The 12,545-nt window shown below is 42.1% G+C and overlaps 1 protein-coding gene across 1 annotated transcript in view; it reads left to right on the top strand.

Annotated features, from left to right (window-relative positions):
* The window catches only part of Dnah9 (dynein, axonemal, heavy chain 9), a 353,020-nt gene that overhangs the window by 317,804 nt on the left and 22,671 nt on the right, over nucleotides 1–12,545 (top strand). The window contains 2 exon segments of the mRNA NM_001427097.1: nucleotides 1,955–2,103; nucleotides 11,549–11,676. Of these exon segments, the coding sequence (NP_001414026.1) occupies nucleotides 1,955–2,103; nucleotides 11,549–11,676 (277 nt within the window).

Here is a 12,545-nt window from a genome sequence, read left to right as displayed (position 1 = left end):
AGAGAAATGGGGGAATAGAGATACAGCCCAGTTGGCACAGTGCTTGCCTAGTATGCATGTAGCCCACGGTTCTATCCCCAGCACCCTATAAACTGGGCACTCAGGAGATTGAGGCAGGAGGATCATCAGAAATTCAAGGCTATCCTCTGCCTCATAGCAAGTTTGAGGCCAGCCAGGGATACATGAGACCCTATCTGAAAAGAGAAGAAGGACAGGAGAGGAGGAGAAAGTAGATGACAGAAGGATGAAGGGAAGGCAAGAAAAACAGGAGAGAAGTATGGGCAAGAAAATTCATAAAATCCGAAGGCTATACTTATAATGGCACCAGCCATCACCATTGGATGATTTTTTTCCTCAGATATAGAGTAAGAGGTACCTGGTTCCTAGACTAAAGTTCCGGTACTTTCAAAGTGGTGAAAACAGAGTTGGGAAAAGCAGGTGAGGATATAATTAGAAGTCAAAGGCCAGGGAGTCTACAGAAGCAGAGACTAGCTTAACAGTCACTTGTGAAACCCTGGAATGTGAAAGACCTCACTGGTGTCCTGAAAATATTCTACCACTGGGCTGTCAAGGAGATTGCACAACTTGGTAGATTTATTTTTTTTTTTAATCAGTGAGTTATACACTTACATAAGTGAGTCATATGGGGTGTTTGTTACACCTCAAAACATTACTTTTTAAGTAAAGGAATTATAAGACACAAAATCTACACCAGATAGGAAAGTGAGAAGAATGGGCTGATGGGAAATCATCAGGAGACCCAGAAACTGAAATTCCTGCACTTTTCCTGATACTCATTTAGATAAAGCCTTGTTTGAGATAAAGGTATGGTAACAATAGTTGCAAGGATTTGAAGATTTTGGTCTAAAAATGGGATTCGTTTTCAGACATATAAAAGCAAAAGCCCAAGTAATGACATGGATTGAGGGATGGCCATGATTTGAGTCAAGAAAGGGGTAAGGAATGAAAATCAATTGGTGTAGGGGCTAGAGAGATGCCTCAGTGATTAAGAGCACTGATTGTCCTAAGTTCAATTCCCAACAACCACATGGCAGCCATGACCGCCTGTAATGGGATCTGATGCGCTCTTGTAGTGTGGCTGGAGACCTCTATAATTCAATGTAAATCAATTAGTGTGAGGTCTGTCCACACAGATGTTGATGTCACCCAGGCTTGAGGAAGTTGCCTGAGCCAAGAGCACAAGTGTTGCGTGAGTGTTTAAAGTGACCAAATAGGATGAGGAATGGCACTGGTGTGCACTATTAGTGCTGACTCAGTCAGGGAGTGAGCCTCAGGAAAACCACACAAGTGGGAAGGTGCTGACTTGAAGACACCATTAGACAACGAGTAAGATGTGGCCACTGCCCAACGCTGATGTCAGTCTGGTACAGGAGACTAAGCCCAGCTGAGAATTACACAGGAGGAGCTATGTATTGGGGTTAGTGGAAGGGTCAGTGAGAGTCTGGAGTCAGACATCTAGAAAGCAGGAAGTGTTTGTTTGACACAAAATGGGACAAGTTGGAAAAGACCACTAAAGGCAGGAGTGGAGGAGAACTCAGTTAAGAATAGAAGAGAGCTATGTGGGACTTTAAATACTAGGCATTGTGGCATATCAGAGGGATATGGCATGGGTTAGATTTGGCTGCCTATAACCATTCAAAGAAGTTGGTCCTTATTCTCCAGAAGTATGAGGTGATAGAGCACCAGGTCTACAGAGGCAGGTAGCAATAGTCTGGGTAGAGAGTGGTCAAGAGCCCGGATCTAAAATGCATGGCTTGCAACTAGCAGTACAAACATTAATTGTGGCAAGGTGCAAATCTGGAGCTACTCCTAACTCTTTAACTGTCACCCCATTGAGCTTGAACATGCTTTTTCATTTCTAGAAGCTTCCATTTTGCAAATGTTATGATTTGGGCTGGGAGAGACTAATACATATGCTTCTCTCCTCCTGCAGAGATTTTGTTGAGGAGAAGTTAGGAAGCAAATACGTGATGGGAAGACCACTGGATTTTGTAAGCTCATTTGAAGAGTCAGGACCAGCCACTCCCATGTTTTTCATCCTGTCTCCAGGGGTGGACCCACTGAAGGATGTGGAAAATCAAGGTGAGAAGAGCTTGGTTTGAAGATGAGGTTGCAGTAGTCCTGTGCCCTTTCACTCTTTGGTCTATTGTTTTGTTTTTTTTTTTTTTCTTATCTGCATTCAAGGTTCGTTGTGCAAAACTATCTTTGCAGGCCAGACAGAAACCAGGATGACTGATAAAGCAAAGCCAGCGAATCATGTACCAAAGAGAAGATTGAGTTTCTCTTTAGCCATTCTATTTAGTCCCGTGATTCATGTTGAATTGATATTTGTATATAATATGAATAAGGCATCCAATTTTGACCTCTGTTGAGTAGCTACACTGTCTCAGGACCAGCTGTTGGAAAGGTTGGATTGTCTTGGAATTCTTGACAAAGTTAAGATCATCCAGGGAAGAAAAAAAACAGCATCCACAACAGATGGCTTACAGGCACCACACTCGGGATATGCCCACACAGATATATATACATAAATAGAAATAACAAGAAACATTTTATTTTTTTACATTAAATTGACCATAAGTATAAGAGCTTGTTTGAGGACTATTAATGGTATTCTGTGGATCTATGTGTTTATGTATGCTGACAGCAATATTGACTTTGGAGCCTTATGGTAAAATTTTAAGTGAGGAAATGAGTCCTCCAACAACTTTCTTTAAGACTCTTTCAGCTTCTTGGAGTCTCTCATGTTTCCACAGAACTTTAAAACTAGGTGGTCAAGTTCTACAGAAACTAAAGAAAAGTGCATTCAGATTTCAGTGGGAACGGCTGTGGTACTCCTGTAGGCCAACCAAGGACATGTGGCCACCTTACCAGTATGAAGTGCTTTAACACATGAACATAGATCACCGTTCCATTTAATTTTTTAATTTTAGTTTATTTTGTCAGTGTTGCATAGTTTGTAGTGCACATACTTTGCATTTGTCTTGATTCCATTGTATATAAAATTATTTTGCTAACTTTAGTTTTACTGGTAGTGAAATTTTATATATGAACCTTCTATTAAAAGTTGCTAAACTTATCTGTTGGTTCTAGTGTTGTTATGACTGAGATGACTAAGGCTTTCTAGATACTGGGTTCTGTATGCAGATACACATATGTCCACATACATACACATATGCACATACACACATGTACATACACACACATGCACATACACACACATGCACATACACACACATGCATGTACACACACAATTTTCTAGATATAAGACTATCCCCTCCACAAGTAGAGATAATATCTTTTATAATCTTAATGTTCTTTGTTTCTTTTTTCCTCCCTCATTGTCCTGATGAGACTTTTAGTGTGATGTTAAATAAAGGTGGCAAATTTCGGTACCTTTATTTTCTTCCTAATCTTAGGATAAAGCAGCCATTGAACTTGGTCTTTTCTAAACAGGAAGGTCTAAAATTAAACGTTGAATCTCCTTGCCATTTTATGCCTACTCCATGTTTCTATTTCTCACTGAGTATGTTTCAGTACTTGGTTTCTTTCTAGGCCTTTGTTCTCTTCATCATAGTCATATATATGATATATGAATTAAAATGTTTAATTCTTCTAACTAAACATTCTTAACTAGTGTAAAACTTAGATGTGAGTGTGTATGTGTACACTCGGGCATGGGTGCATGTGTGTGCATGCAGGTATGTGTCCATGCAAATGCATATGTGTGCAAGTCAGAGGTCAGCCTCAGGTGTCATTTCTCAGGAGTCATTCGTCTTGATTTTTAAGGCAAGGTCTTTGTGTTGGATGAAAATAGCCCCTACGTACTCATGTGTTTGAATACTTGGTCCGCAGTTGGTAGGACTATTTGAGAAGGATTAGGAGATATGGCCTAGTTGGAGGAAGTGTGTCACTGGGGGTGGGTATTGAAGGTTCAAAACATTTGTGCCATTCCCAGTGTGTTCTCTGCCATTCCTAGTGTGTTCTTTACCCTCTATTATGAACCAAGATATGAGCTCTCAGCTGCTGTCCTGCCTTCACTCCAGTACCACAGACTCTGAGCCTCTGGAATTGTCACTCAATTGAACTCATTCTTTTATAGATTGTCTGGGTCAGGGTGTCTTATCAAGCAATAGAAAAGAAACTAATACAGCTTGTTGATGGCCTGAAGCTCACTGACTAGAGACTAGGGTAGCTGGCTAGTGAGTCACAGAGATCCTCTGCCTTCCCAGCAGTAGGATTACAAGTGTGTGCCAACACACTTGTCTCCATTATGTGAATTCTAGGAATAGAACTCGGGTCCTCACGCTTACATGGCAAACACTTAATCACCTAAACCATCTCCCCAGCCCCAAACCAATACTTTACAAATTTTAGATAATTCTTTTCGACTTCCCCTCTATATAAACTACAGCTTCTATGTTTCAGCTGTAAACTGATTTTATTTTTACATAACCAAGGTCAAGTACATGATCATTTTCCTCTGTTAATATCATTAATTCTATACATGCCTGATCTAATATATTCACATTTAAGCTTGAAAATCATAAATATCCCTAACCTAGTCAATAGAAAAATCCCCCCTCTGAGACAAAGCACGTGAGCATGATGTTGGGGAGTAGACACATGGACCACTGGTGTGTGTAGAAGTCAGAGGACAACTCATGGAGTGGGTGGAGTCTTTACCCACTTAGCCCTCTCCCTGATCTACATACTAAGGGTTTCTATTCCTATGTTGGAACACCATCACCAAAAACAAGTTTGGGGGGAAAGGTCTGTTTGGCTTGTTCCTCCGTATCGCAGTTGATCATCAACGGCAGTAAGAGCAAGATCATGGAGGCAGGAGCTGTGGAATTGCTGTTTACTGGCTTGTTCTTCATGCCACGCTGCTCCACACGGCTTTCCTAAACTATTTAGGACCACCTGCCCAGGGATGACATCACCTCCCATGGGACGGGCAGACCCACACAGAGTAACTCTAGCTTGTGTCAAGTTAACAGAAACAAGCCAGCACACCCACTTTCTCTACTTTCTGTCTCAATGTCATGATTTCTAGCTATCCTCAGAAGAAGCGTTTCACTAAGAGCTTAAATCATGCAAAGTTCTACTTAGTTTCATATGTAAATGAAGATTTTCTTGAAGAGTGTCCAGTTTTTTTCTGGAGAATTCTCAAATTCCCTTGAGAAAATAAATAAATAGTATTTGTACTTGTCACTAGCTTCTTACTCGTTCTGTGTATTGAAAGGTGTTTTCTTTTTAGTCTAGAAAGGCATTCTTACTAGAATCATTAGCATCCCATTACAATATGAATGAATGGTATTTTCCCTTTATAGTAAGCTGATATTCCTGGGCTTATTTTCTTCTACTTTAATCATATGAATATACATATTTATATAAATTGTATAGGATCATGGATACTGTAATAGGATGGCACTAACTCTAGTAACAATGCCTTCTAGAATTAAAAAAGAGAATGCCTTTCAATATATAGAATAAATAAGAAGCTACATAGATATAGATAGGAATAGATATGTATACATAGATATGTATATATACACATATACATATATGCATATATAGAGAAAGATGCCACTTATTTCCTGTCTTTAATCTTCATTTCGCTAGTTCACATAATCAGAAAAGAATCCTAAGAAAGAAAATTTCTGGATTCTTGTCTGACTCCAAACCCGTTGATGAGTTTTCTGGGTACAAAATGATTCTACTTAGGATTCTGCTATATGGCTCTGTTGTGCTCTTGAGGCCAGTTTTGCTTGTTGTGTGAGCATAGGTCATGTTTCTTTGTCGGTGACCCATTTCTATCCCCCAGGAACACTGAGCTCACCTGCTTTGCGTTCCGCTATTTCATGAGCTGTGTTTCCCTGGGGTCCTTTCTGCTCACCTGCTCAGCTCTCATCATGTCTGTTCAAGGAAGGAAACCTTCCTTTAGCTTTACTCTATTGCTTTTGGTAAATGCCACCATTAGTTACCAAAAAGGAGTCATTTTAAACAGCCTTTCCCCTGCCCTATCAAATTACCTATCAAATTGTCTCGATTTTTGTTTGGATTCTGCTGAATAGCCACAATCTCTCACTAGGATTATCAAGATTACTTCCTGACCCCTATCCGCCCTCCTCCTCCTCCTGAAATCCTTTGCTACTTTGGAACTTTGTGACCAGAGTTCCCTTGCTAAATCTCAAATCCTGTAATGTCACTTTGCTCCCTGAAGCTTTCTTGTGGTCTCTCATCATATTAAAGGTTAAGTCAAACATCCTTCACATGATTGATGCAGCCTACAGGGCCTGGCCTCTCTGCCCAGCCTTGGATCTTACCTGCCCCAGACTCACTCTTTTAGATTCCCGGCCATATTTTGGACATTTCAGCAAATGGCTCCTTTCATCTGAAATATTCTCAACAGCCCAGTTCTTACTCATCCTACAAAGATCAGCCTGACCTCATCACTTGGTTCCCCATTATGGATCCTTGTGGCACTCAACACATTGATGGCATAGCATTTAATAGAATCCTAATTTAATCACTCTTTTGTTGCTGAATTTTACATCTGCATGCCTGCCTGTTGCTAAGATCCTTGAGGTCAGAAACCATGCCATCTTGGTCCTTATCTTATCCGAGTCTCACAATGTGGCTAGCACGGAGAATGAACTCAGTAAATATTTGCTAAATAAATCAATGAATGAATAAATCAATGAATGAATATCATAAGGCATTCATCATAACTATGGTATTCCTGTCTTTCACGTGTTTATGAGTTCCTTGTATCCACGTTCACACATTCACAGAGTCTGTGTTCCTTCTATCCACTTTCTCCTGTTTAGGGAGCCACTGTTCCTTCCATCCAAGTTCATAATTTATGGAGCCTTTGTTACTTCTGTCCACCTGGGGCTTTGTTGCTCTCCAATGAATACATTCCGTTTCCTCATTTTCACTCACCATTCTCCCTTTGAAAGTTTTCATATTCTCCATTCATGAGCAATCTTGCTCTTAGCCAGTTGACCTCCAATTATTCCACCATGTTATTTGAAGCTTCCTGTCATCTCAGGCACACTGGCCCCGCCCCGATCTACATTGTCTCGGACCTGCCTCAGCCTTGCCCTTGGCTTCATTTGAATGCATGCCTCTAGAAGCATATTGCTGTTCATCGGCAGGAGACCACTTCTGCACCTGTGCCCGCTCTCTTCTTCCCTCCCTTCCTGACTTCTTGGTGGTTTGATTTATTTTCTAATTTGTCCATTTAGACGTAGGTTCTGGGAGAATATATATTTCCCATTTCTTGACTCTAACCCGTTTGCCTGATGAGCCCCAGTTCTCATTTGGAATCCCCAAAGCTGACGCAAGCGGTTTCCCCTATCACCCTTAGTCCTTGCACATTAAGTACTGTCTCCGTGCTTCGATTTGCAGTATGGGTAGCAGGTAGTTCATATCCCTCTGTTTAGACTCTTAGAATATTAGGATCCCCTCTCAGCCTCAGGCAGCTGAGCTTAACTTGTTCACTGCATTTCTCCTTTGTTTTGCAGTGGTAGCTGTTATCTGAGCAGTTTTTTTTAAAACCTCAAAAGTGAGACAAAAGATTTGTTTTCTTGTTTTCATCCACTCCTCAGCTGAAACGCATTTGCCTTCATCCTAACGAAGAGATGGGTCTGCTTAGCAGACACAATCCTTAACTTACCTCCGATACTTGGCTACGATACTTCTCTGGTACTTTGCTCTGCTCAGATTTCTCCAGAATATCTCATCCTGAACACTGTGGGGCAGGAGAGAAAGAGAAGAGGAGAAATGAGGAGGGAGGGGAGAAGAAGGAGGAGGAGGGGAGGGGAGGAGAATGGAGGAATAAGGGAATAGCAGGGTGGGAGCAGGACTAGGAGGAGGAGAGAACTAGATTCACACTGCCTGGTCTCTGTTTGAGCATGAACTCTCCCACCCCCACTGTGTACATCTTTCCTTGAGTACTGGGATTAATCCCTTAACAGCACTTTGATTTTGCTGGTCCTTCTTTCTTTCCTTGCCACTTTGTTTGCACATTTATTTTTTCTCTTTTCCCCTGTTTTCTATCTCCCGACATGCCTTCGCAGCCCCAGAGATAAAATGAAATCTCTGATGTGAAAAGACTTTGAAAAGTTAAAAGCAAAGCAGAGTGTACAGCACAACAGTGCTGAAGACGCAGCTTCTGTTCTCCAAGGCGGTGCACTCCTCACTTTAACTCCTGTCACGTCCTTCAAAGCCAGCTTCATCTTCAACCTCACACAGGCCTCATCTCTGGTCTCTCTCCCACACGTCTGAGGCATGATCTTGCTTGGTCCCCTTTCTCCTTTGTCCGAGTACTTGGCTTTGAGAAAATGAGGTCAGCTCCTTCTATTCCATGATCAGAAAGTAGCTGTTTATCTCACCTTTGGCTTCTTCTGTGTCTATGTGTGTTCAGAATGGCAAGTTCACATAAATTAAGATAAACTGCCACAAGGTAAGTTCAAAGATGAAGGATTCACCCTTTGCAGCCAGATTATCAATATGTCGCTTAGGTCTCTTGTCCCATGTTCCTATCCCCGTTCTTTCTGTTGGAGGCAGTGAAGTGTGGGCTAGACTGGTCTCTAGGAAGCAGTGTGAGGACTGATGGAACATGCTTTTTGTGATGGCAAGAAAACTCTTGATGAGTCCATGTACCAGAGAGCAGGAGGGTGAAGAGAGAAAAGCTGGAGATACAAAAAGACAGTGTGTAAAGAACAGACTTATAGGCAGAAGGAGGGGAGAATGTACTAAGGGGAGATATAATGGCAACCAACTGAAGGGGTTTTCTCCACAGGGGTATAGAAGAAAGTGGAGCATTTGGTTAACAACAGGAAGGAGGCTTAAAACCAGAGAAAGGGCTGACACAGTTAACATCAGAATACACAGAAAGCTTTCCCAATAGCTTTGAGGCTGAGGGCCATGAGCTTGTGTTACCAACAATTCACTGAAGGCATTATTTGATTTTCTCTTTTACTAGTGTTTGGGTTCACACAACATTAAGGTGTCTAAAGGTCTTAGGTCTAGGTCTAAGGAAGACATAGAAGGAAGCAGTGGAGATGAAGATTTCATAAGATCACAATTCAAATTCAGCATCATTGAGTCTATATTAAACTAAGTCAAAATGGTAAAGGTGAGGATTAGAAAAAAAATGGTGGACCCAGTGACCTGGACATTTGATTGAAGTAGAGTGGAAAGAGTCAGAGTGAACCTGGGCGTCAGCTGTGATAGTCTTAAGACAACATAGGCATAGTGACCCCATGCCTTTAATCCCAGCAGAGGCAGGAAGATTTCTGTGAGTTGAGGTCAGCCTGGGCAACAGAGTAAGTTCCAGGACAGCCACCTAGGGCTACACAGAGAAAACCTGTCTCAGGGCAGGACCCAGGGGTATGGAATAATAGCTGAACCATGCAACAGTTCTCAGTGATGGGAAAGTCCTGGGTGCAGCCCTTGGGAGGGGCAGCAGCAATGGTGGTAAGGTAAGTTCTCTAAGGTTGAAGGAAACAAGGAGGCATGTAGGCAAATGTCAGCCAACTCGTCCATAATGGCATTGATGATAACAATGAAACAGGGACCAGGTCAAGCCCCTCACAAAAGTCAGTCTCACCAGGGAGCTGGGAGGAAGCACAGAACACAAAAAGCAATAGCCAAAAAGCAAGAGAATTGTAGAAATGCATTCATTCCCCTGTCTCAGAATGCCATCAGCACATGGCATGTAAGAGTGGACTGCTGGCCTTGTGGGATCCTCACAGAGACAGGAGGGGATGACACACCCTAGGAGAAGCTCAATGAGTATTTGAGGTGGCACAGCCATCTAGAGAGGCGCATAAGTCAGAAATAGGAAAGCGGGTCACACACAGTAAGGCAAGAGCATGAAAGCCATACCACAAAGTAGTGTGAACGTGAACCCCAAAAGCACTTTGATACCTTGGGGAACTTGCTAAGGCCCTCCACAGTATCTATGAGCCTCACCGCTGCAAATGAAAGGACTCCGTAAGTTCACCTCACACACACCGCAAGGCTCGTGTCTCACAGAGTCAGAATCAACTGAGTACTGAGTAAACAGAGCCCCATCAATTGTCCCCTTTCCTACCATTTACAAGATCCATCTTTCTTGTCAGCCTGGATTAACGCAGATTGATCCAAGCTGACTCTGCAGGGCCAGGCTTTGCTTCACCACGACCCCTCCAGTCTGTAGTTTTCCAACTAATCTTTATTAAGCGCCTCTTTCCCTATATCCTTCTCCTGCAAATAAAGGAAATAAATAGGCTCCTTTGTGAGCAAAACATCATGGAAGCCATCTAATAATCCCCACACCTGTTACCCTGGTGTTTGCTCTGTAGTTAGTTGCTTATCTCCCCAGCTCTAAAGCTGACATCAAATGCTTGCCAGCTAGGATTTATCGAGTTTAATAAAGGCATTTCTTGGGTTCATCTCAGTCTAATCTATAATAACTATTCCTCAATATAAAAAGTCATCATCCTACTTGTATAAGGTTGAAGAAGGGTACACAGACATTTTAGTATTTAAAGGAAATATCCAATATTAACTGTTTTCTTTTCAAAACTTTCTCACATGAGTTATCAAGTTATATCTGTAATTTTAGTTCTTCTGAAAGTAAATTTTTTATACAGACTCATATTACTTTTCTCTTTTTAAAATGTACCTTCTCTCTCATCTATTTTGCCTTCCCAGAAAAAATTGTTCAATGATTCCTTCACGATATTACACAGTTTTATGATCCTTTTATCTAAAGAATGACATACACCTTTCCCAAACTTTATTGGGTTTTGCTAACAGCTAATGCATAAAGAGAATTGGTCCCCTATATTAAGGTCATTTTTTTTAGGTTCTGTTTTCTTTGGGCTTGAAAAGCAGCTCCATGGCATTGGCCTTGCCTCTGTGGTGTATCTATGATATTTTGTTGTTGTTCTTATTGTTTTATCTTGTTTCTTACACTAATAGCACAATATAACATTTACAAACCCTGTTTTGTTCTGTGTCTTCCTTCTCTCCACTTCTTATATGAAAGAATGGCACAAAGATTCCCATAGGTTATGAATAGTAAAGGAGGAGACTGATAGAGGAGGAGTCAGGACTGACTAAACACTGCTCACACCTTCCTGGGTTGTCCCGAAGAAGACTGGATATACTCAGAAGACAAAGAGACCATGCCCACATGACTATCCTTTACCTTTTTATATCAGCACTCTGTAGGCAGTGGGTCAATGCTCAGACATCAAGTAGGGACCTTGTAAGAGAGCACCAACAATCCCGCACCATTCTTAAGGGTTAGATAAAGAAGCAGGGATGGAGGATTTGGATGTGGATAAATGTTTCCTTTTCTCTGGGATTGCACATCTGAAAGATTTAGTCTCCTCTGATGGGGGGAAATATGATTCTTGAGTATGGTTCCAAGTATACCTAGATTTGAGGGATGACAAACAGGGCAGTTGTTAGGAAGAGATGATTAGACTCAGGAAATGATACTAAATCCCATGCTTATCTTAGGAAAGAAACTCGGATATACATTCAACAATCGGAACTTCCACAACGTGTCTCTAGGGCAAGGTCAAGAAGTAGTTGCTGAGGCTGCACTGGACCTGGCTGCTAAGAAAGGTCACTGGGTGATTCTGCAGGTACCGTCCCTCTGCCCAGATCTGGATCAGTCATGCCTTCCTGCCCATTCAGGCTGCACCTCATAGACTCTGGGCTTCCTAAGCCCTCTGACTATTACCTACCTGTTCCTCCGTGCCTTGACTTCCTACTCTGCTCTAACCCTCCTCAGTCTCACATCTTCTTCCCAAAACCTCCTCCAATAACTCTTCCCCACACCCACTTGACCATTGTCTCCAAACAGTTCTAAGTTCCACGCAAAAAAGGAAATAGATTTCGCTCCGATTACGCACTCAAGAAATTAGCATTTGATCAAGGTCCATAGCAGCTGGACACTTTCAACGGCTGAGCTCTCCCATGAATGCCATGGTGCTCTACTCCCATTTACGTTCCTGCTGTGTTGTACGTTCTGAGTCACGTACCCATAAGACTAAAACTTAGCCTCTCCACTGGGAGCTTGTGTCGTCTGGAAACGAGGGACCCTACTGCCGTGATTCCATGGAACAAGAGTAGGCGGGGGTAGAGGGGGATCTGCCATTCACTCTTCTATCAAAGCCTGTCCCCCGTGCAGCTTATTTAGAGACTGTAGCTGAGTCAGAGCAGCGGGCTCATTATTCTTTTCTCTTAAAGCACTCCGCAGTCAGTCCCATCGGGACTGGTTTGTCAGGACATGTTCTCGCCAAATTTCCTTAGAGAAAATGATGTTTCTGATTTACCTTTACCATCACGATCACAGCCTTCAACTGTTCAACAAAAGCTCTGGGGTAGGGGGTAGAGAGATGATTAAGTGGTTAAGAGAGCTTGCTGTTCATTCAGTGGACCACAGCTCCATTTTCAGTACCTTTATGAATATGAAAGCATATTCTTTCTCCAACACACACACACACACACA

The sequence above is a fragment of the Rattus norvegicus genome, chromosome 10, assembly GCF_021556685.1.
Source record: "Rattus norvegicus strain SHRSP/BbbUtx chromosome 10, alternate assembly SHRSP_T2T, whole genome shotgun sequence".
NCBI classification, from domain to species: Eukaryota; Metazoa; Chordata; class Mammalia; order Rodentia; family Muridae; genus Rattus; species Rattus norvegicus.
The sequence above is the reverse complement of the archived record's forward strand: the minus strand, read 5'-3'. Positions and strand labels throughout refer to the sequence as shown.